The 22,796-nt window shown below is 34.5% G+C and overlaps 1 protein-coding gene across 1 annotated transcript in view; it reads right to left on the bottom strand.

Annotated features, from left to right (window-relative positions):
* Nucleotides 1–603: 603 nt before the first annotated feature.
* The window catches only part of SLCO4C1 (solute carrier organic anion transporter family member 4C1), a 62,514-nt gene continuing 40,321 nt past the window's right edge, over nucleotides 604–22,796 (bottom strand). The window contains exons 7-13 of the mRNA XM_032845784.1: nucleotides 21,524–21,668; nucleotides 20,916–21,111; nucleotides 15,214–15,367; nucleotides 11,341–11,531; nucleotides 9,997–10,061; nucleotides 7,765–7,902; nucleotides 604–982 (exon numbers count right to left, since the gene is read on the bottom strand). Coding sequence (XP_032701675.1) covers nucleotides 822–982; nucleotides 7,765–7,902; nucleotides 9,997–10,061; nucleotides 11,341–11,531; nucleotides 15,214–15,367; nucleotides 20,916–21,111; nucleotides 21,524–21,668 — 1,050 coding nt within the window. The 3' untranslated portion in view covers nucleotides 604–821. The remainder of the gene's footprint in view (nucleotides 983–7,764; nucleotides 7,903–9,996; nucleotides 10,062–11,340; nucleotides 11,532–15,213; nucleotides 15,368–20,915; nucleotides 21,112–21,523; nucleotides 21,669–22,796) is intronic.

The following is a 22,796-nucleotide window of genomic DNA, read 5'->3' as shown; positions in this document are numbered from 1 at the left end:
ACACTGATCAACAGTTCATTAAGAAATCTTTTCATATATAATTGGCACTTTTCTTTATTGAATCTGGTACTTTCTCCTGGAGGACATATAACTGAATAATACTGTCTTGGAATCACTAAAGGAAAATGCTAAAAATAGGCAAGATTAGCAAATTACTTCCTGGAATTCTTGAGTTAAAGTGACAATATGTATATTTAATGCTATTTCTGAACTCACTATATATTGGGACACAAAGACAATCAACCTATATTTTAGTAGTTCAGTAACCTTCTGGGTGAAGGACAGACCAGTGTATAAAACTTAAAAACAAAATAGCTGGTTTCAAATTCCTGAGTTTTCAGTAATAGTTCTTAAACATCATCACATATATTTGATTAGTTTACATTTTTATACCACAAATTTTCTAAATAAGCCCAAACTACTGACAATGATAATTAAACAAATTGCAAGAAGAAAAGAAATGTCATTTTGTTTCTAAAATGTAAACTTTTAGTTAATAATTAGCTTTTTTTTTTCTAATTTAGTTTATTAGCTTGTTATTTCACACCTGGACAATGGGAAGAGTGTGTGTGTGTGTGTGTGTGTGTGTGTGTGTTTGTGTGTATTCTGAGGCATCTGGTGGGCTCTGAAGGCACAGGTCTGTTTCTTACATTAAAACAAAAATAAACAAGTTCATAAATGTACAGAAAACACATTTAATTATAAATACCAACTTTTAAAATGTGATTGTCCATACTGGGTAGATAATGCTGCAATGGCAATATGCACTCTCACAAATGACGGCCAATTTTCCAGCTGTAAACTGGTCTCCATTTTCTACTTCACCCCTCATGTCCTATATGGCTGAGGTCACATTCTACTGAAACCGTACTCACAACTGGATTCTGATTTTCAAATGATGCGTCTGTGTCTAATGGTGGCGGCTTATACAAGAAGACTGCAAACCCGTTGAAGAAAATGGTGATAGTTTTACAAGTAACACCTAAATATAAAAACAAAAATTAATCATGCATTTGGGCCTTTAAGTATTAACAAATGAATTGTTTTATTGTTTCTTTTTTTTTTTTTTTGGCTTTCTTCGATTCCATTTATAAAGTGAAGACATATTATTTGTCCTTCTCTATCTGACCTATGTTATTTGGCATAATACTATCTAGGTCCATTTATGCTGTCACACAGTAAGGTTTCATTCTTTTTATTCCTGGATAATATTCCACTGTACATATAAACCATATTTTCTTTATCCATTCACCTACCAATTGACACTTAGGTTACTTTCATAACTTATTATAAATAATGCTGCAATAAACATAGGGGTACATACATCTTTTTGGATTGCTTTTTGTTTTCTTCATATAAATACCCAGAAATACCCAGAGGTAGAATTACTAGATCACATGGTAGTTTTATTTTTAATTTTTTGAGGAAACCCCATACTGTTTTCCATAGTGGCTGCACCAGTTTGTATTCCGACCAACAGTGCATGTGAGTTCCCTTTTCTCCACATCCTCACCAATACTTGTTATTTCTTCTTTTTGATAATAGCCATTCTGACAGGTGTGAGCTGGTATCTCATTGTAGTTTTGATTTGCATCTCCCTGGTGATGGGTGATGGTAAGCATCTTTTCATGTGCCTGTTGGCCATCTGGATGTCTTCTTTGGAGAAATGTCTATGTGATCCTCTGCCTAGCTTTTAATTCGGGCTGTTTGCTTTTGTTGTTGTTGTTGTTATTGAGTTGTATAAGTTCTTTTTATAGTTTGGATATTGACCCCTTATTGGCCATCTCATGTCCATGTATCTTTTTCCGTTCAGTAGTTTGCCTTTTCAGTTGTTAATGGTTTCCTTCACTTTACAAAAAGCTTTTCAGTTTGTTGTAGTCCCTTTGTCTATTTTTGCTTTTGTTTCCCTGGCTTGAAGAGATAGACCCAAAAAAATATTATGAAGGCTGCTGTCAAAGAGTTTACTATTTTTTTTCTAGGAGTTTTATAGTTTCTAGCCTTGCATTTAAGTCTTTAATACATTTTGAGTTCATGGCTGTGTATGGTGTAAGAAAGTGGTCCAATTTCATTCTTTTGAATATAGTTGTCCAGTTTTCCCAGCGTGATTTATTGAAGAGACTGTCTTTTCTCCATTGAACGTTCTTGCCCCCTTCATTATAGATTAATTGAGCATATAAATGTGGGTTTAATTCTGGGCTCTCTGGTGCAACTGTAAAAGGATTGTCTTAATTTTCCTTTCTCATAGTTTACTGTTAGTACAGAGAAATGCAAAAGATTTCTGCATATTAATTTTGTATCCTGAAACTTTTGAATTTATTAGTTCTAATAGGTTTTATTTTGGGGGGGGGACTTCCAATACTATGTAAAATAAAAGTGGTGAGTGAATATCGGTGTCATGTTCCTGATCTTAGAAGAAAAGCTTTTAGATTTTTACTGTTGAATATTATTTAGCTGTGGGTTTGTCATATTTGGCCTTTATTATGTTGAGATATATTCCCTTTATACCTACTTTGGTTAGCTTTTATCATAAATGGATGTTGAATGTTTTTCCTATTTTTGAGACAATCATATATTTTTTTATCCTTCATTTTGTTAAAGTCATGTGTCATGCTGATTTTTTTGTGGGTGTTGAACAAACATTGCATCCCTGGAATGAACCTCACTTAGTCAGCATGTGTGATCCTTTTAATATATTGCTGAATTAAGTTTGATATTTTGTTGAGGACTTCTGCATCTATGTTCATTAGGAATATTGGCTTGTAATTTTCTTTTTTGTAGTGTCTTTGTCTGGTTTTAAATGCTGGGCTCATAAAATGAGTTCCTTCCTCTTCTGTTTTTTGGAATAATTTGAGAAGGATAGGTACTAACTCTTAAAATATTTGGTAAAATTTGGGGCGCCTGGGTGGCTCAGTGGGTTAAAGTCTCTGCCTTCGGCTCAAGTCATGATCCCAGGGTACTGGGATCAAGCCCCCCATCTGGCTCTCTGCTCCGCAGGGAGCTGCTTCCTCCTCTCTCTCTCTGCCTACCTGGGATCTCTCTCTGTCAAATAAATAAATAAAATCTTTAAAAAAAAAATTGGTAAAATTCACCTACAAAGCCATCTGGACCTGGACCCGGACCTTTGAGGGGAGTGGTTTTTTGTTTTGTTTTGTTTTGTTGTATTACTGGTTTAATCTCATTACTACCAACTGGTCTATTTTCTATTCAGATTTTCAATTTCTTTAAGATTTAGCTTTTTTTTTTCCTATAGTTTTATTATAAAAGTCTTTAAGTCAGGTAGTATAAGTCTTTTCCTGCTCAGTTTTTTTTTAATTTTTTATAAACATATAATGTATTTTTATCCCCAGAGGTACAGGTCTATGAATCGCCAGGTTTACACACTTCACAGCACTCACCATAGCACACCCCCCCACCCAGTGTCCATATTTAAGATTCAATCTTGAAGATTATGTTTCTAGGAACATACCCATCACTTCTAGATTGTCTAATTTGATGGTATATAATTGTTCATAATATTCTTTTATGATCCTTTGCATTTCTATGGTGTCTATTGCAATTTCTCTTCTATCATTTCTGATCTTATTTTTGGGCTCCCTTATTTTCTTGATGAGTCTAGTTAAAAAGCCTGTTGATTTTGTTGATTTTTTCAAGGAATCAGCTCTCAGTTTCACTGATCATTTCTATTGCTTTTTTAGTCTCGATTCCACTTATTTTTGTCTGGATCTTTTTACCATCTTCCTTATAAGAACTTTGGGCTTTGTTTTTTTTCTTCTTTTTCTAGTTCCCTTAAATATAAAGTTAGATTGTTTGAGATTTTTATTGTTTCTTAAGGTAGACCTATATCTGTATAACTATGAATTTCCCTTTTACAACTGTTTTTGCAGCATTCAAAAAATTTTGGAACATTGTGTTTCCACTTTTATTTATCTCATGGTATTTTTTAAATTTCTCTTTTGGGTTTCTTCTTTGATCACTGGTTGTTCAGTAGGATGTTTTTACATCTTCATATATTTTTTAATTTTCCACTTTTCTTCTTATAACTGATTTCTAGTTTCATATTTTTTGTCAGAAAAGATACCTGATTTAATTTCAATCTTCTAAAACTTATTAAGACTTGTTTTGTGACCTTGCATGTGATCTATTCTGGAGAATGCCCCATGTGCACTTGAATGTGTATTGTGTTGTTTTGGGATGGAATCTTCTTTATATATCTATTAGGTCCATCTAATCTATTTAATATCATAGTTACCTTATTGATTTTCTATCTGGATCATCTATCCATTGATCTAAGCGAGGTATTAAAGTCCCCCACGAATATTGTATTACTGTTTATTTCTCCCTTTACTATTAATATTTGCTTTATAAATTTAGGTGCTATGTTTGGTTTACGAATGCTGTTGTGTTGATTGATTCCTTTATTGTTATGGAATGCCCTTTTCTGTCTTTCATTACAGTCTTTGTTTTAAAGTTTATTTTGTCTGAGATAAGTATCACTATTTCAACTTTCTTTCCATTTTCATATAATGTCTATTTCTATCCCTTCATTTTCAGTCTGTGAACATCTTTAGACTGTAAGTGACTTTAGACTGTAAGTGACCTCATACAGGTAGCAGATGTAAGGGTCTTATTTTTTTATCCAGACCTTTTGATCATATACCTTTTGATTATAGAATTTAACTCATTTATATTTACAGAAATTATTGATAGGTATGTACTTCTTGCCATTTTGTTAACTGTTTTCTGGCTGTTTTTGTAATTCCTCTCTGATCCTTTTTTATTCTCTTTCTCTCTACTCCTGTGGTTTATTTTCTTTAGTGTTTTGTTTAGATTCCTTTTTCTTTTCCTTTCTGTATTTACCATAATTTTTTAATGTGTGTGATTACCGTGAAGTTCACATATAACATGTATACAACAGTCTCTCTTAAGTTGATGGTAACTTAATTTTGAACACATTTCAAAACTTGATACTTTTATTCACACCCTCTATGTTTTAGATTTTTTATGATACATTTCATAACTTTTTTATATTCCCCTAATTATTGTATTTTAAATTACAATTTTGTCTTTTACCCTTAACACTTGCTTTTTAAGAGGCTTATCTACTACCTTTATTATTTATTTACCTTTACGGCTGAGATTTTTGTTTTCATGTTATATTAATTAGTGCCTTTCTTTTTTAGCTTAGAGAAGTCCCTTTAGCCTTTCTCGTAAGGCCAGTTTAGTGGAGATGAGCTTCCTTAGATTTTGCTTACTTCGAAAACTCTTCATCTTTCCTTCAACTCTGAATGATAACTTTGTTGGGAAAAGTATTCTTGGTCGGCAGTTTTTTCCTTTCAGTGTTTTGAATATTATTCCACAACTTTCTGGTCTGTGTAATTTCTGCTGAAAAATCTGCTAATAGCCTTATTTGGTTTCCCGTATAATTTTTTTTTCTCTTGCTGCTTTTAAGATTCTCTATTTGTCTTTACCTTTATCATTTTAATGATAATTGGTTTTGGTGTATTTATTTTCAGGTTCATTTTATTTGGAACTCTCTGGGATTTCTGGACCTGCATGTCTGTTTCCTTCTCTAGATTAGGGAAGTTTTTAGCCATTATTTCTTCAACTGATTTTTCTAGCCCTTTTCTCCCTCTTCTCCTTCTGAGGCTCCTAGAATTCAAATGTTATTCCACTTGATGCTCTCCCAGAGGTCCCTCAAAGTATCTTGTCTTTTAATTCTATTTTCATTTTGCTGCTTGAGTGTTTTCCATTGCTATCTTCCAGCTTGCTGCTTCATGCCTCTAATTCATGTATTCTGCTGTTGAACCCCATATTTTTTAGTTCAGTTATAACTTAGCTTTGGTACTTTCTTATATTTCCTACCTTTTTGTTGAAGTTCTTTCTGTGTTCACCCATTTTTTCCCCCACAATTGGTGAGCAACTTTACAACCGTTGCCTTGAACTCTTTATCAGGTAGACTGCTTCTCTCCATTTTCTTACGGTCTTTTTTCTGCGATTTACTATGGTTTTTAGTTTAGAATCTTTCTTCTCATTTTGCCTGTCTCTCTGTGTTTATCTCTATTCATTAGGTATAACGGTTACCTCTTTCAGTCTTGAGGTAGTGGGCTTGTGTAAGAGTGTTTCATGTGGCCCCAAAACACAGTCTTCCCTGGCTACAGACCCAAAAACTCTATGGACATCCCTCATGGGGGCTGCATGTCTTCACTGTCTATAATAGGGACACACCTGCTGTGTGGGATAGATGAGGCTCGAGGTACCCAGCCAGCCCAGTTTTAGGTTGGTGGGCTGAGTGGGTAAGGCAGGGGTTGGGATATTCACCTGATTCAGTTGCGGCTTGTCTGCTACATTGGGAGGGTGGAGCTCAGGGAACCTGCCCTCCTGTTTGTATCTTGGCTGCTGAATGGGAAGGATGGGGCTCAGAAAGCTTGCCTATCCTAGTTGTGGTCAGATCTCTGCACAGGGTAAGTGGGGTGCAGAGTACTTGTCCAGCCTGGTTACAGTGCAAGGTGGACAGAACATGCCCTTTGGTGCTAGCAGGCTAGAGAAAGAGCATGGAAAATGGCACTCACTGATTCTGTCACCAGCAAGTTAGGATGAGAGTACAAAAATGGTGCCCACCAGAGCTTGTGTTTCTGGATAAAGTCCCTGCAGGTTTCTACCTCTCCAGAAGCCATTTTAAACTTACGAAGTGCATCTTCTGTGCTTATATTCTAGGTGCTCTTCATTCTGTTGCTTTTGTGCTGGATCTCAGGACGAGTGGGTTTGCACACAAGCCCTATAAGAGTGGGATCTCTGTTCCTACAGTTCCGTGTTTCTCTTGGTCTTAATCCCTATTGGTTTTCAAAACCAGATGCTTAGAGATCTTGTCTTCCCAGTGCCAGTCCTCTGGGTCAGCATGCCTGTTCTGTGACTCAATCCCTTCACTCGTTAAGGATGTGCTCTTCATTTTTGGGATCTCTCTCAATTGTGGAATTAACATGTCTGGGGTAAGGCATGTCTCTGCCTTTCCTACCTTACTCAATGTGTCTCTTTTGTCCTTTGTTATGTGGTGCTGTGTCCAGTGCTAAGATCCTTTTCTTTAGAAATTATTCTATATGTAGCTATAAATTTATTGTATCCATGGGAGGAGAGGAGTTCAGGGTCCTCCTGTGACCAACTTGAAACCTCTAACTCTATTTTTAATTTAAATATATAATTTTTAGGTTGATTTTAAATCTTTAAATATTAACTCCTACAAAACAGGTACACTGGTCTACTTTCTCAGTCTTCATTGTCATATATTGCTTAACCAAGACTATCCAAGGTAGATTACCAAAAGCAAAAAGGGTTAAACATCACAGCTAACCTTTTAAACTATAAAAACATTTCTTACAACATGCTTTAGAGCCAAAGGATATTTCCTTACCTCAGTTCTAAGTGCTTTCCAAAGCCCAGGTACCTAGATAACAATCATTCCAGAGAGTTTCTCAGAATTGTCTTTTAGCTTTTTGTTGGATGTTCAAAAAAATTTTTGAAAGAAGTTGTTTAAAAGAAGTGTATGTGATTTTATAAAAGCTAAAATGTTATTCTCTTCAAATTTAGACTGAGTCTTACAACTAATTAAAGCCTTTCATAACTTGCTATGATAACTGATGTCTGCTTCAGAATTTCAGGGTAGCCCAACAGCATGGACTGAGCATTACAAAACTTAAGTAAGTAACAGTAAGACCTTTTTCTCTTGACATCATCAATTTAATCTAAAGTTATCAAGAAATTATCACTTACTTATGGCTACTAGCATATGGGCCATCTTGATGTTATTATAAATCCAGCAAGCTCCTCTAGCTCCACATTCATTAATATCCCACAGAATACATGTGCTGTCAATTGTGAAACCAAATATAATTGGTCCAGGTATTGTGCCTAGAAGAATTTTATGTGAAATATACAATAAGTAAATATTACAGTCTCTAATTAATAGGTTTTATTATAAATGGCTATAAATATATTTTATATAAACAATAATACAAACGAATCTACCCATATATAAATCAATCAGGTCATGTACAAGTAAAAGGGATAAAAAGAAATACAGATAAAGCATTCTGAAATAATTATATAATTATTATATACTTCCAATCAATTCAGAAAGTAATTATTTACATTTAAAAAATCTGTTATTTATTGGGTCAAAACTTAGCTAGATATTTTAATCCACAGCCTTCCTAATTTAATGAATGTGCCTCTGAAATTAGTTATTCTACTTCTTTTTAAGATTTACTTATTTATTTTAGAGAAATTGAGAGGGTGAGCACAGGGAAGCAGAGAGGAGGAGAAACTTTAGCAGACTCCTGGCTATGCTCAGAGCCCAACACAGGGCTTGATCTCATGATGCTGAAATTATGACCCAAGCCAAAATCAAGAGTCAGATGCTTGGGGGCACCTGGGTGGCTCAGTGGGTTAAAGCCTCTGCCTTTGGCTCAGGTCATGATCCCAGGGTCTTAGGATCAAGGCCCCGCATCGGGCTCTTTGCTCCACAGGGAGCCTGCTTCCTCCTCTCTCTATCTGCCTCTCTGCCTACTTGTGATCTCTGTCTCTCAAATAAATAAATAAAATCTTTAAAAAAAAAAAAAAGAGTCAGATGCTTAACCAACTGCACTACCCAAGGACCCTAGCTATTCTACTTTTTAAAAATCAAATTTATTTGTACATGTTATGTGCATGTGTATGTGCGTGCATGACAGCGCAACTGTGTATGTGTACACACACACACACATCAACATGCCTGGGAATACTATCTCAAACACACCCCCTCCCTTGCATGAAGTCATGAGGTACTAAACTTTCATATATTTAAGGAGTTTCCAACTGATACAAATCAAATACATTTCTTAGACAAAGATTTCAGCTATATCCAGCTTGTTCTTTCATGACCTGCAACATGGCAAAGGAGCACTGGACTGAGAGTAAGGATACCATTCTTCTAGTCTCATTTTCACCACAAATCGTATAATTATGGACAAATTCTTAAATGTCTCAGAGCCTTAATTTATTCATCTGAAAAGGGGAAAGTTGTTCTATGTGATCTCTATTGTCCCTGCTTTAGTTTTTGTTTTTATAAATGATCTCAGTATTATGTGTATAATATTGTGGGTATAATCATATACACATATAATTATATGTATAACACAATATTTCTGTCCTTCTACATCTTGCTACATATTTCTACATATTCTTTCTACAATATTTTCCATAAAATCTTCCAACAATTCTCAATTATCCACAATACTATGTCATACTTTCATTTAAGTGTTTTAACTCATTATTTTCATTGTTGATGCAACATAGTTATTTCCCAAATGGAGATAAATGCTGGGAGAAAAGGAATTACCAGAGTTATAAGTATGATTTCATCATATTTTATGTTGGTAATAGGCTTTACATGGATAGAAAAAAAATTTATGTATTTTACTATACTCTATTAAACATATGTTCATGATCCTATGCTGTATTTTAAATAAATATGACATACTCCTGAAAGTTATATTTGGGGTTTTTTGTGTGTGTTTTTTTAAAGATTTTATTTATTTGACACAGAGAGAATGTCAAGTAGGTAGAGAGGCAGGTAGAGAGAGGGGGGAAGCAGGCTCCCCATTAGCAGAGAGCCCAATGTGGGGCTCAATCCCAGGAACTCTGAGATCATGACCTGAGCCGAAGGCAGAGCTTAAGCCACTGAGCCACCCGGGCACCTAAAGTTTTATTTGTAGTAGAATATAGAATAGAATTGGAAACAACAGTTAACCAATCAGGTAAGTGCAAAGAAAGCCATTATTTTCTTACGTGATATATAAACAATCTACATATTAAATATTAGAAAACAGCTTTTTTCAATGACAATTATATAGTATTCCACGACATTTAAATTAATTATTTTCTATGTACATATGTGAGGACACCAATAGCACTAATGAACAAAAATAACCACCAGTCACCAATGAATTAAGAAAAACGGCATACCTAATAATCGAAGCAGCATAAACTGTATTCCCAATGCTAGGGACCGCTGCCTGTGATGAACACACCTGGAGATATCAAATACATGTTAAACCAAAAGTGGCTGTACAGTATATTTACTCTTTGAGCACATTTATTTTTATACTAGCTTAGCATTTCTAGATTAAAGTAAATGTTATATGCATGAAATAAACTATTTGTAACAGCTCATATACAGTTCAAACTTTTGGAACTATAAAAGAAGAAAAATGACATGTGAACTAAAATACTACAAATACAAGTAACACCAAAAGGGTCAAATAAAGTTTAACAAATATATTGAATATGTATGAATTGTAACAAATGTAAAAAAGAAAGGATATTTATTAGTAAGACTTATTTTTAACTATCCCCTTAAGTCACAAGCAAATAGTTCCTACTCTAACTTACTAACTTTGAGATAGAAGTCATACCTACAGGATAAGGTACAAATGTGGGTCAATGTAAAACAGTTGCTGAGGCTCAATCTTATTTTAAATAACGATTATCAAAGATGAATGAAACGTGATGCTGGCACATAAGAGTTAGATAGGAGAAAAGAGATCAACATGCAGTTGAAAGGTAATGCAGATAATTTTTAAAAGTGAAGTTTTAAAAAAGCATTTTCTCAATTCTCTAAATTAAACTCCAAAGTCCACATAAGATAATCTTAACAGACAACTTAATAGTTTTAGACTGAATCTCTAAAATTTCCAATTGACAAAAGATTTTGTGAAAAGGTAGTATCGGGGAACAAAAACTGAAGAGTAAAAAAGCTAGAGTTTGTTAGGAAAGACATAGAAAGGCTGATGAACTTAAGAAAGGGTAGACAGAAAATATTTTTATCAAGTGATGTAGGAGAAAGAGCAACTTGAATGAAGCTCAGAAACTACTAAGAGCCGGGGGGGCGGTTAGCTTCTCATCCAGCAGAGCACTGTTTACAGGACAGCTGAATATCACAACACCTACTATGTAAGGTAGGATTCTGTCATTCTGATTCTGACATAGGTGTAATGCACTGTATTTCCATCACACTCAAACACAGTTCAAGAGCTTCAACTGAAGCCTCACGAAAGAGGCAGAGAAACAAAAGTCAAGTATATTCCAGCTAGGTAAGATTAAGACATTTTCACATACATGATCATATTTAAACCTTATTCCTCTGGGGTTTGATGAAGTAGCTTTTCCAGGCCATGGAACTAACGATTTTATGAGAACCAAATTAATATTGGAACCAATGGTCAAGAGATGCCCAATTGAACCCTTGAGTCCATATTCTTTTCAACGACCACGTCTTAGGGATGGCAAATTTCACAATATAATACATACCTTAGGATGGACACAGTTATAGGAGTACCAGCCATAAATGTAAAGATAATTGTAGCAAACAAAATGCCAAGGAAAATGGGCAACTTTGCACATCGATTTTCACATTTTCCAGCTTTAGCTTCTAAATCAAAATTTGCCAGAGTAGGTGTCATTTCTGTATTCTTTGCAATACAGGAACAGTTGTAATATACCTAGAAACATTAGACAAGAAAATATTGAAAGTACTTACCTTGAAAACATATTTTTAAAGATCTATTTATTTGAGAGAGAGAGAGAGAGAGAGAGTACAACGGGGGAAGGGACAAAAGAAGAGGGAGAGAGAGAAAATCCTCAAACAGTCTCCCCACCGACAACAGATCCCAACACAGGGCTCCATCCTAGAACCCTGGAATCACGACCTGGGCCCAAATCCAGAGTCAGCCACTTAATCGACTAGGCCATCCAGGTGCCCCTCTCAAAAACATATTTTATCATTTTAAGTTAGGTGCTCTCTAGAGATGGCAAACATTTTACATAGTCTTAACCTGTACACAACAAATAATGCTGAGAAAGAGTAATTAACTCTTGGTCATATTTATGGTCTGTATTTGAGTTTTGTGTTCATTGATTCAAATCATAACCTACTATTGACTATGACTTATAAAATAAATTGACAAGAATATAACAATTACCAGATCTCATATTCTAGACTACTTTTAATGGATCGTAATTGTTCAAATAGTTTTCTAATATAGAAGGCAAAGAAGCATGTAGGGTGACAATCTCACTCTCTGCATTAGTTGGAAAGGACAAACACTGAAATTTCAACAAGCCCCACAGTAAAATCAAGTAATATATTACAAATCTCTAGGCAGAAAAAAATGCTACTTTCAACTAAACTACTACAACTTTTCTAAACTTCTTGTAACTGCTTTACTGAAAGGAAACTATATGCCTTCTAAGATTACGTAAGTATGACAATAAAAAACTAGAAGTTATTACTTCATTATCCTGAAGCCTATTTTATATGTAAATATAAAATATTAACTGTTTAATATAAATATACATATAAATTAATAATATAAAGTATTAAAAGGTAACATGTTAAAAGATCACAAGTATCACTTTTATAGGAAGAGAACTGAGAGTTTAAAAAGTTTGTAAGGCATAATTATTTTTTAAAGGTTTTTTACACCTCAATTCTATCCTTACTATAAATCTTTTTACAAGTTTAGGGCCCCAACAAAGTCAGAGTAAAGCCAAAGAAATCAAAGGGAAATGGTTCCTTTACTATTCTGAAGGCCAGAAACCTTTTCTCAGTGCTAAAGGCAATCTAAAGCCACTGGCACTGATTCAGGATGTCCAAATATGCAAATGACACTCCCAAAATGGAATTTTACATATTCAGCAACTGGATATATAAAATAATAAAGAAATACAGCCTTTTAAAATTTTAAAAGTATTTTCTATCTTAAAGTAAATTTACACCTCTCTTACATAAAAATTATACAATTTTGTTTGCACTATAACTATACCTAGCTGTCAGTCAATATCTGTTTTGGTATTTGGGTCACTAGTTTAAAATATAAGACTAATATTTTTGTGAACAAATGTACATAGGTATTTACTATATTATTAACAATGTATTTTGCCTATTTGAAACATGACATTAAGAAAAAAAAAATCCTGTGAAAAAATGAGTTGTTACATGGACTAAATGGACATGAGAAAGCAAGAATGAATAGAAAATACGGAAGTCAAAATAATCTGTTTTTCCTAAATAATCCCTAGAAGATTAATTTGCTAGTTAAGATGGTAATTACAGTATTTAGAGAAAAATATAAATATCAAATTAATCATATCAAAATAACCCCTACCAATTAAAATGTGCTCTGGCTATTAGATTTTTTTTCTTTTTTTGGGGGGTAGTTTCTGTATGCAGGGTAGTATTTGTGTCTAACATTTTTAGTTATGTGAGTAACCCTATAAATATCTCCTTGTTGTAATCTTTTTCTAAGTAGAGTTAGTCAATAACATTTCTTAATCATATTTTAGACACAAGAAAACAATACCTATATATCTGCCTCTCAAAGGAACATTTAGCTACCTTACACTTATTTCTGACTCTGTAATATGCATCATGCTCACTGGTGGAATTCGATTCCTTGTAACTGACACAAACACGTAATTTTCTCAATCTGTTTTGAAACTAAAGCAATCCCAGATGTCTACTGGTTTGAAGATGTCTACTGTTGAAGTCAACAGACTTGAGACCTCAAAAATCTTCCTAATCCCTTTTATTTTTCCGAGACACCTAATAGTAATGATCTAATTAGTTTAACCCAAGGATTAAAACTGTACATATGGCATCCACGTCTATTAGGTCTTCCATGAGCTACCACAGACGTTTCTTCCGCCATATTTTTCAATGTTCTTAGATGATCATTTAAAAAATCTATAAGCTAGGTAATATGAAAAAAATGTACCTTGTTTCTCATACTCTTAACTTCCTTCAGGAAGATCAAATCCTAGTATGTTCAGACAAACTTCTACTGTATTTATTACACATAAGACCATTAAAGCTATGTATGTATATGTACATGAACATAAATAGATTTGTGTATTTGTGTATGTATTTATGAACATACAAATGTGTTCAAACACACACACACACACATCCATGTTGGTCTTAGAAGAAATCTAAAGTAATTTTATGGGTCATTTCAATTATCTATTTCTACTTATTTATATAGAAATCTTTTTTTGCAATCTTAAACTTCTCTTTATATGGGAAAACAAATGCCATTTCATTATTCTCCATTTCAAATATTCAAGACTGTGCTGTTTTATCATATAATTCTTACATATCTTATTCATTGTGATGTCTTATATAATAGTATATATTTCCCTTAGGTCTTCTTAAAGTTATCACATTATCTATTAATGCATAACTTATGTACTATAAATAATCTGAATGTTATTTTTGCCCCCAACGCTTAAATTTAGCTAAGATGAAATCCAATAAAATTGGGGAAATTGGAGGGGGAGATGAACCATGAAAGACTGTGGACTCTGAGAAACAAACTGAGAGTTTTATAGGGGAGGAGGATAGGGGGTTGGGTGAGCCTGGTGGTGGGTATTAAGGAGGACACTATTGCATGGAGCACTGGGTGTGATGCATAAACAATGAATCTTGGAACACTAAAGAAAAAATAAAATAAAATTACAAAAAAAATAAAACAGCTCACCAACCATAAAAAAAAAATTCTATTGGATTCTCTTAAACCATTTAACTGTTAAAAAAATCCTATCTAGGTAAACTAATATGAATTTTAATTTAGAATTAAAAATAAATTTGTATTTGAGAATTAATATGAGTATTTTAAAATGAATCCATGGTACATCAAATAAAAGCCACAAATATTGATTATGCTTCTATTATTATACACATGGTATTTACTAAGAATAGACATTCTCTGACTTCTAGGAGCATAAAGTATGGCTGAGAAAAAAATAAAACAATAAAAATGTAAATATTTCACTATTATCAATGTTACAAAGATGAATGTGAATAACTGAAAAATTGATTTTTTTCACATTTAGTGTGCCTGAGATATAAAGGAAGAAGAGTCTTTTCAGCTGGTGTGCTCAGGGACTTAAAATAACAAATTTAAAGCGTACATTATTATTGATAATAGGTGCAATGTTGTACAGCAGATCTCTAGAGTTATTCATCTAACTAGACTGAAACTTTATGTCTGGCTTCTGAATGAAGGAGTAGCGTGAGCAAGGGAAGATCAAGCCCTATATAATTCCACTAGAGGGATAAAGATGGCTATCCCTACATATACAAACACAAGTCCTCATTAAAGCAAAGTAGAAGACACAAGTTACCTTTAGATGTCTTTTTGAAATATAATTTTTACAACCTGCAAAGCAGGGAGAAAAATACTGGATTCCGTCTCCTCCACAGACGGGATAATAATACGATCGCAGGCAGTTACAATTGCTATTACAAGGAGCAGTCAAGTTTCCCAGCTTTCCTGTCCTGTCGACAATAAATCAAATAAGGGCAAATTACCTATGTTATAACTTAATGAACAGTTCAGAAGCATTGCTATATCTTGCCATTCCACCAATTATTTACTTGCTCAACACATATTTAATTACTTAACAAATAAAATAAACAAAATATCTGCCTTTTCACATAGAATTTAATTTCTTATGGGAGAGAGAGAGGCAGTATAAATAATACTTATATAATGTATGTCCAATAAGAAAAATAGGCATGGTAAGCAAATAAAACAAAGTTTCTCCTTTGGCACTAGATTATTTTTTCAAGAAGTGGCAGGGAAGGGAGGGATGATTTTGTGGATTGTAGGATGTTTAGCAGCATCTCTGGTCCCTACAGACTAGATGCCAATAGCACCCCTCAGTTATGACAACCAAAAGGTCTGCAGACACTACCAAATTCCTCTGGGGTGCTGGCAAAATTTTAAAACTAGAAGGATGAATAAAATAATGGCATTCAACATAGTCATTTTATCAGTGGGAAAACTAGGGTCCCAACAGATTATGTTACTTTTCTGTCTTTGCCAAAATCCTGGTTCCCAGGCTCAGCTGTGCTCCATGCTGCTTCTTAATAGGATGCAATATCTTTGGTAAGGTAAAGGGTTACTTTAAGCAAAGGCATTTCTCCAGTTCTTACTTATTCATTCACTCAACCAATAAACACTGAGCAAATGCTGGGCCCTATGTTAGGTATCAGGAATACAAAGCTGAGTAAGGTCCTCAAAAGATCTCACAGTCTAGGAGCAGAGATGGACACAGATAATTAGACACTAACATGGTTGAGTAGTTACAGGTATTTACAAAGTGTACTTTAGAAGCACTGAAGAAGGTCAAGGCAAAGTCTGGGTGAGTGTCTTTAGGAGCTTCTCTCTGACCGAGTCTTAAATGATGAGTAACAGTTGGATAAATGGGGAATGTGTAGGGTACTTCAGAGAAGCTGGTACAAAGGCGTAAAGGGGAGAAATAGCATCCTCCACGGACAAATATGAATGATGCCTGAGGCAGTGAATGACCAGAAATGTAGCTGGAGGGGTCAGCGACCAGATTATTGGGGGCTTTAACCTATTTCTGAAAAGTAATCAAAGTAGTTTTACACTGGGAAGTGAGACCGTCAAAAGCACATGTTAAAGAAAGAACGCCAGTAGTGATACGGGGTAATGAATTTAAAGGAAGGAGACAAATTACAATATCCCAGGCAGTAAGTTATGACAATAGACATTGTCTATATGTAGGAGAACCAAAATAGAACATTTGATTAAAGGAGACAGATTTGAAAAACATCCTGGATGTAGAATCATCCAAAAGATGGGATGCGCGATTTGGTATTTTAAGATGGGAACAGGATGAAACAGTTGAGAGTGACTTCTACGGTCTAACTTGGCGTTTTGCAGTTTTATACACATTGAGGTTAAGAGTCTTAAAATTTGGTGAAGAAATCTGGCCTGCAGCTGGATATTTTAATATCGTTTGCATAGAGATGTGGCTGACGCCGTGATAATGATAAGATCAGCCATATGAGGAGCATAGAGTGAGAGGAGTACAGAGGTCTCAGGAGTCCGCTTATTTCATGAATACATAGTGAGCTCCAATTATGTGCTAGACTCTACTTTAAGTGATGGAAATAAACCTAAAAGAAATAAAGAGAGACAAAGATAGAGATAGAGAAAGGGAGGGAGGAAGAAAGGGAAAAGGCAGGCGGGGGTGGACAGAAGGAAAGGGATAATAAAACCCCTCTTCATAGACACCGTGAAGTTAACTTCCTTGCACTGGAGGTCAGAATCGGTAAATGAGGGCTTCATCTAAAGATCAGAAGGTAATAACTGCTCTATTAGAAAGCGAGGGTATGTAAGGGGTAGGTGGAGAATAAGGAGCTCATGAAAGAAACAGACTGAAGGACACAAAACACATTGGAAGCAAATCAGGGGAAGTTTGAAGGAAAGGTGATCAAAGAGTAAACTCTAAATAATTTGTCACTCTGCCTGGAGTCTCTTCTCCTAATTGATTCCACGGGCTGCTGCTAAATTTCTTTATCAAGCACTCTTTTACTCACAAGAAAAAGCATTCTGGTATTCCTACAACTAGCTTACCGTATAGATACACAAGTACAGCGACGAGAAAAATACTATCCCTTCAATCCTAGAAACAGCCTCTATACATTTTTTTTTAATTTTTTAAAATTTATTTATTTATTTATTTGTCAGAGAGAGAGAGAGAGTGAGCGAGCGCACAAGCAGGCAGATTGGCAGGCAGAGGCGGAGAGAGAAGCAGGCTGCCCGCTGAGCAAGGAGCCCGATGTGGGGCTTGAGCCCAGCACCCTGGGATCATGACCTGAGCGAAAGGCAGAGACTTAACCAATGGAGTCATCCAGGTGTCCCGAGCTGCTACGCATTTTTAAATTTAAATTTTCCAATATATAATTCTCACACTACCAATGACTACTGAGAACATGAAAATATAAAACTGTATGATGAGAACTTCAGTAGAAACAGAGAAATGCAGCATATATCCCTTACTTTCAAGGTTATATAAGCCACTGAAGTCTACATATTTTATAAAGATGTACTGCCCGAGATAAAGGGGAAACTATTATTAGGAAAATAAGCAATGCTTGCAGTTTATTAAAGGGTCTTAATATTACACATAGTATTTTTTTAAATATAAAATATTTTAAATTATAACATTTTTGAGTATTTAAATCATATATGCATGTGTATAAATGCACACAACCATATATATGAGTAACACGTTTGTCACAAATAGAATTTAAATGTTAATTTCTTATTCAAATCCAAACTATTCTATAATTAGGCCTCTCCCATAAGCAAAGATTTCCCTAAACCTATTACAACATCCTAATAGGTATGCTTCTTTAAGGTGCTGTTTCGTATAAGCAAAGAAATTCTAGCTAGAGACCAGATATATAAAAAATACTATGTGTACTTACTACAGTATTTCATATTTTATGAGGTTCTAAGTATAAAGTAAAACAAAAATCACCACCACCAACACTTATTGCCAAAACAGACCCAAACTGCCTGTAGATTGTCAAGGCAGTAAGAGAATTTATGGGAAGTTTTAATAATTAACAGATTCTAGAAATGACAGTCTCCTTCAATTGCTGTGCCCATATTAAACATTTAAAAATGAATTTATGTAGAATATTATAAATACTAATAATATCCCCTGAAATAATCAGTATTGTTGATTTTAAGTTTTATATATTTATTTATTTATTTACTTATTTATTTATATTTATCTGTTTGACGGGGTTTTAAATGAACTTACCAATAAGCCTAACTCATTAATTCAGTCAAAAAAGCAGTTTTTAACCAGCTGTGATTACACGGCAAGGGCAAAAACTCGCATTGCCTCACTCTACTAGAAACTCTACATTTTCATTACTTCTTTCTTCCACTAAGCTTCTTAGACTATTCTTCTTTCCAAATATATTTTTTCATATACATGTGTTTCTTGGATGAGACTATACTGACTAGCTGCCCATGCCATGTACATTTTAATATGCAGCACACAGAGCTAAAACTGAGAATTTAGGACCACAGAGACAAAACAATCTGACAATGTCTCACCTCCTTTGTGACATTAAACTCTGTCTCTATCTATATTTATATCTAAACACACACACACCCCTCCAAGCTGACACCTTCTCACTTGTCTTCCTTCCTGTCCCTAGGCTAAGGACAACTTGACTGGTAGTAACTCATGCTTAAGGTTGAAAAATATCAAATAGATTCACAACTACGTCATTTATTTTTCAAGGTGATTAACTAGTGTTAAACTTTCTAGAACTTTCTGTTCTTCTAAAAGAACATACAAAAAACCAAGTGGTTTCTCAGGATATGCTTGGGCAAAGTTTGTAGGTGTGAAAGGTCTGCAGAGCTCACCTCTATCCACCTTTTGACATTTCCAGGTACTTTTTTATTTATAGGCACATGACTTAAGTCCCATTCAAACTGGTAACTGAACCTAGCCTTTACTTTCTAGCATTCATCGCTAACATATTTCCTTTGCCTCTCTCTCTTCTCAAAGCTCTTTTTATCCTTAAAGAATATTTAAGTCCATACCCTTCCTGAATCTTATTAAATGAAACTGAAAAGCTCTCTTTCTTTTGAATTTCATAGCCCTCTGTATGTCTCCCATTACCTATTGCATTGTTCATTTACCATTTTGTTTCCCAATCTCTCCGGCTGCATTGTAAACTCCTTTAGAATACAGATTCTGTCATAAAGGTCAGCTAGAGGATGTAGTCAACAAATGTTGAATAAATGTAATGGAACTGAACTTAATGTTGCTCAGCATCTCAATGTAGACAGAAATGAACAGCAGCTACAAATCTTAATCGCTACTGGCAAACTCATCCAAACAAACTACATTTTGTTTAGGTTATCGGAATGCCATATTCTACAAAACTGTGGAGTCCTTGACCTGGATGGAGTAACAGTTCCTCCATCAGCCTCAAACACATGCAATGAAACAAAGCAGCAGGGTTTAAATGCACCACTTGCAATGCCGTCCTGCCTGATCCCCTAACTCACGGTTTAGGATTTCAAAATCAAACAAACAAGGCAAAGAAAGATAAAATGATCACACTACTTATAAGTAAAAACATATTTACAGGTCAGAACAAGAAGAAGTCATTTATTTCTCTACAATAAACATGAACTCCTATAGGAGAAACATACATACATACATACATACGTAAGAAACAGTAATCATTACTATAACCTCGGACTACCTCCTTTTTAATTTCTCTCCTAGACTATTTTCAACCTACCTAATACATGAATTTCATCATAGGGAGTCACCTCTATTTTTAAAGACTTAAATCAATAGCAACATAAAATGTGAAATTCTCCCTAGGACGTGAATCCCTTCAGGAGATTCAAGATTCTGTTATATTCATCTCTGTATCCCTGAACATAGTACTCAGGATAGAATAGATGCTCCTTAAAATTGCTCTCCAAATAAATACCCAAAGTTTAGTAAGATGTCAATTATGTAAATGAAACAAAACAAACCTACATTTTTTTTTATAGGAGAAAGTCTTCCAATTTAAAAAAAAAACATAATCTTTCATTATTTGACTCAAGAAAGCATAAACTTAGAAATATGCACATTGTGTAAGTAGGAGTGATTCCACCATAGGAAATGAGAAGAGGAAGTAAAAAGGACATGCTGATGAAAGAACTGGGCAAGAGTGCCAGGGTGACTTAGTTGGTTGGGCGACTGCCCTTGGCTCAGGTCATGATCCCAGAGTCCCAGGATCGAGTCTTGCGTCGGGGCTCCCAGCTCCATGGGGAGTCTGTTTTTCCCTCTGACCTTCTCTCCTCTCTCTCTCTCACTCTTCTCTCTCAAATAAATAAATAAAATCTTAAAAAAAAAAAAAAAAGAACTGGGCAAGCTCCAGTTATATTTCAATAAAGAACAGATGTAATTATTATTTTAAAAAAAGAAACACATTTTTTATTACCCTGATATTAATACCAAAAACACTGAAATATATTTACCCATTATATAATTCAGACACACCAGCAAATGGCTCATTTTCACAGTTGGCATAAACAAATACAAAACTCAGTGCAAACGCAACTAAAGATGTGAGCAAAGCAAACTTCATTGAGTTTTTACATGTCATTTTGAGCTTTGAAACAAGGACACCACCTAAAATCTGACCAAGAGCAGCTCCAGGAATTAAAACAGCCCCTGATGAGAAAAAAAACAAAACACAGAAAGTAAGAACACATACAAGTGTACTCAGTTACTCAGATGACAACTAGAAAACAAGCAAACATCAAAAACAAATATTGTTTTAACATATGACTTACTATCACATGATTTAGAAACCTATGAATAAAATAATGGTTATGTCAAGAGATTAATAAAATTAATACGCTGAATATTAAGATCAGCAAATATTCTCTTTAGCGACACAGCCTCTGTATTTCTCATTCATACAACAGACTAATATCAGGAAATCAGAAACTTGTATCTAAATCAGTAGAGTTTAAATTTTAAAAAGTGGGGCTATCCAGAGTATACACTATTCTAACAAGCACTTAATGTGGTAAAGTAAAATTAATAGATTAAACTCGAATAAAGAGGAAAATGGTTTTACCTGCAAGGGTGGCTGCAAAGCTGGAAGACAATCCAAACTGATTTTCTATAAATTTAGGTAAAAATGTAGCAAACCCAGTAGTAATTAAGGCTTCCGAAGAAGTTGAAATAACTAAACACATAAAGACAGCATTCCCCATCAAATTCTAAGGAAAAAATATAGTTCATCAAATGAGTAACTATGATTATACTGCAAAATGAAGCATTAGAATAGCAGCATGATAAAATGACAAAATTTTAATAAATACAGCATATTTATAAAACTTCAGCATTTTCTCCAGTATAAAGGCATAAATATGGAATATTAATAGCTTTATATATATTACATTGAGAACACTGATATGTGCAGGACCTAGAGAACTGACCGGTGATTCATTAAGAGGGTGACTGTGCCTTATCATATACAGAGACTGAGTAAAGCAGGTAAAAGCAGGCATAGAAAGGTTCCCTTCCCCCGTCTACTATAAATCTCCATATATTAAATCTACCCCTTGTCTGTTTATTTTACTGTGTTTTGAATTTCCATGTCTAATAAATGAACTCGACTACAAGCACAGATGAGAATGGTCTCACCAAATTTGTACTGTTCCATGAGTAAAGGACTCATTACCGGAGAACCTTGGGTAGTTATAGAGTAATTTTAAATGTGGATTGCTAGACTTCTCAGAATCTTTTCCATCTATCAGGGGAGAGTATAGAGATTAATAAAGCCAATTTATCTAATCATAAGGTGAAACCAAATTATAGTTCTAGAATATTAAATGCAAAAAAATTTCAATCAAACAAAATACACACAAGTACACAACCACACACAGGAGTAACAAAGGGGCAAGATAAGAGAGAAGTCAGATCCAGATGATCTAACATAAGAATAACAATAATGACAAAAGGAGAAAAAGTACCCGAATGAAAACATTCACTATTTTTAAAAAATAGTAATAGCAGAGAATATTCAAATCCTCAGATTAAAAAAGATAATGGATTCCTGGCAAGGATTAATGAAAAAACACATATAATTGAGGCATAACCTAACAAACTGCCTGAAATTGTGGAGGGCATGTATTGCATGGAGCACTGGGTATGGTGCATAAACAATGAATTCTAGTACACCGAAAAGTAATTAAAAAAATAAAAAAAAATTGGGGGCGCCTGGGTGGCTCAGTGGGTTAAAGCCTCTGCCTTCAGCTCTGGTCATGATCCCAGGGTCCCGGGATCGAGCCCCACATCGGGCGCTCTGCTCAGCAGGAAGCCTGCTTACTCCGCTCTCTCTGCCT

This window comes from Lontra canadensis, unplaced genomic scaffold, assembly GCF_010015895.1.
Source record: "Lontra canadensis isolate GAN:19392208 unplaced genomic scaffold, GSC_riverotter_1.0 scaffold4, whole genome shotgun sequence".
Taxonomy (NCBI): domain Eukaryota; kingdom Metazoa; phylum Chordata; class Mammalia; order Carnivora; family Mustelidae; genus Lontra; species Lontra canadensis.
Note: the sequence above shows the minus strand (reverse complement) of the source record. Positions and strands in the feature narration are given on the sequence as shown.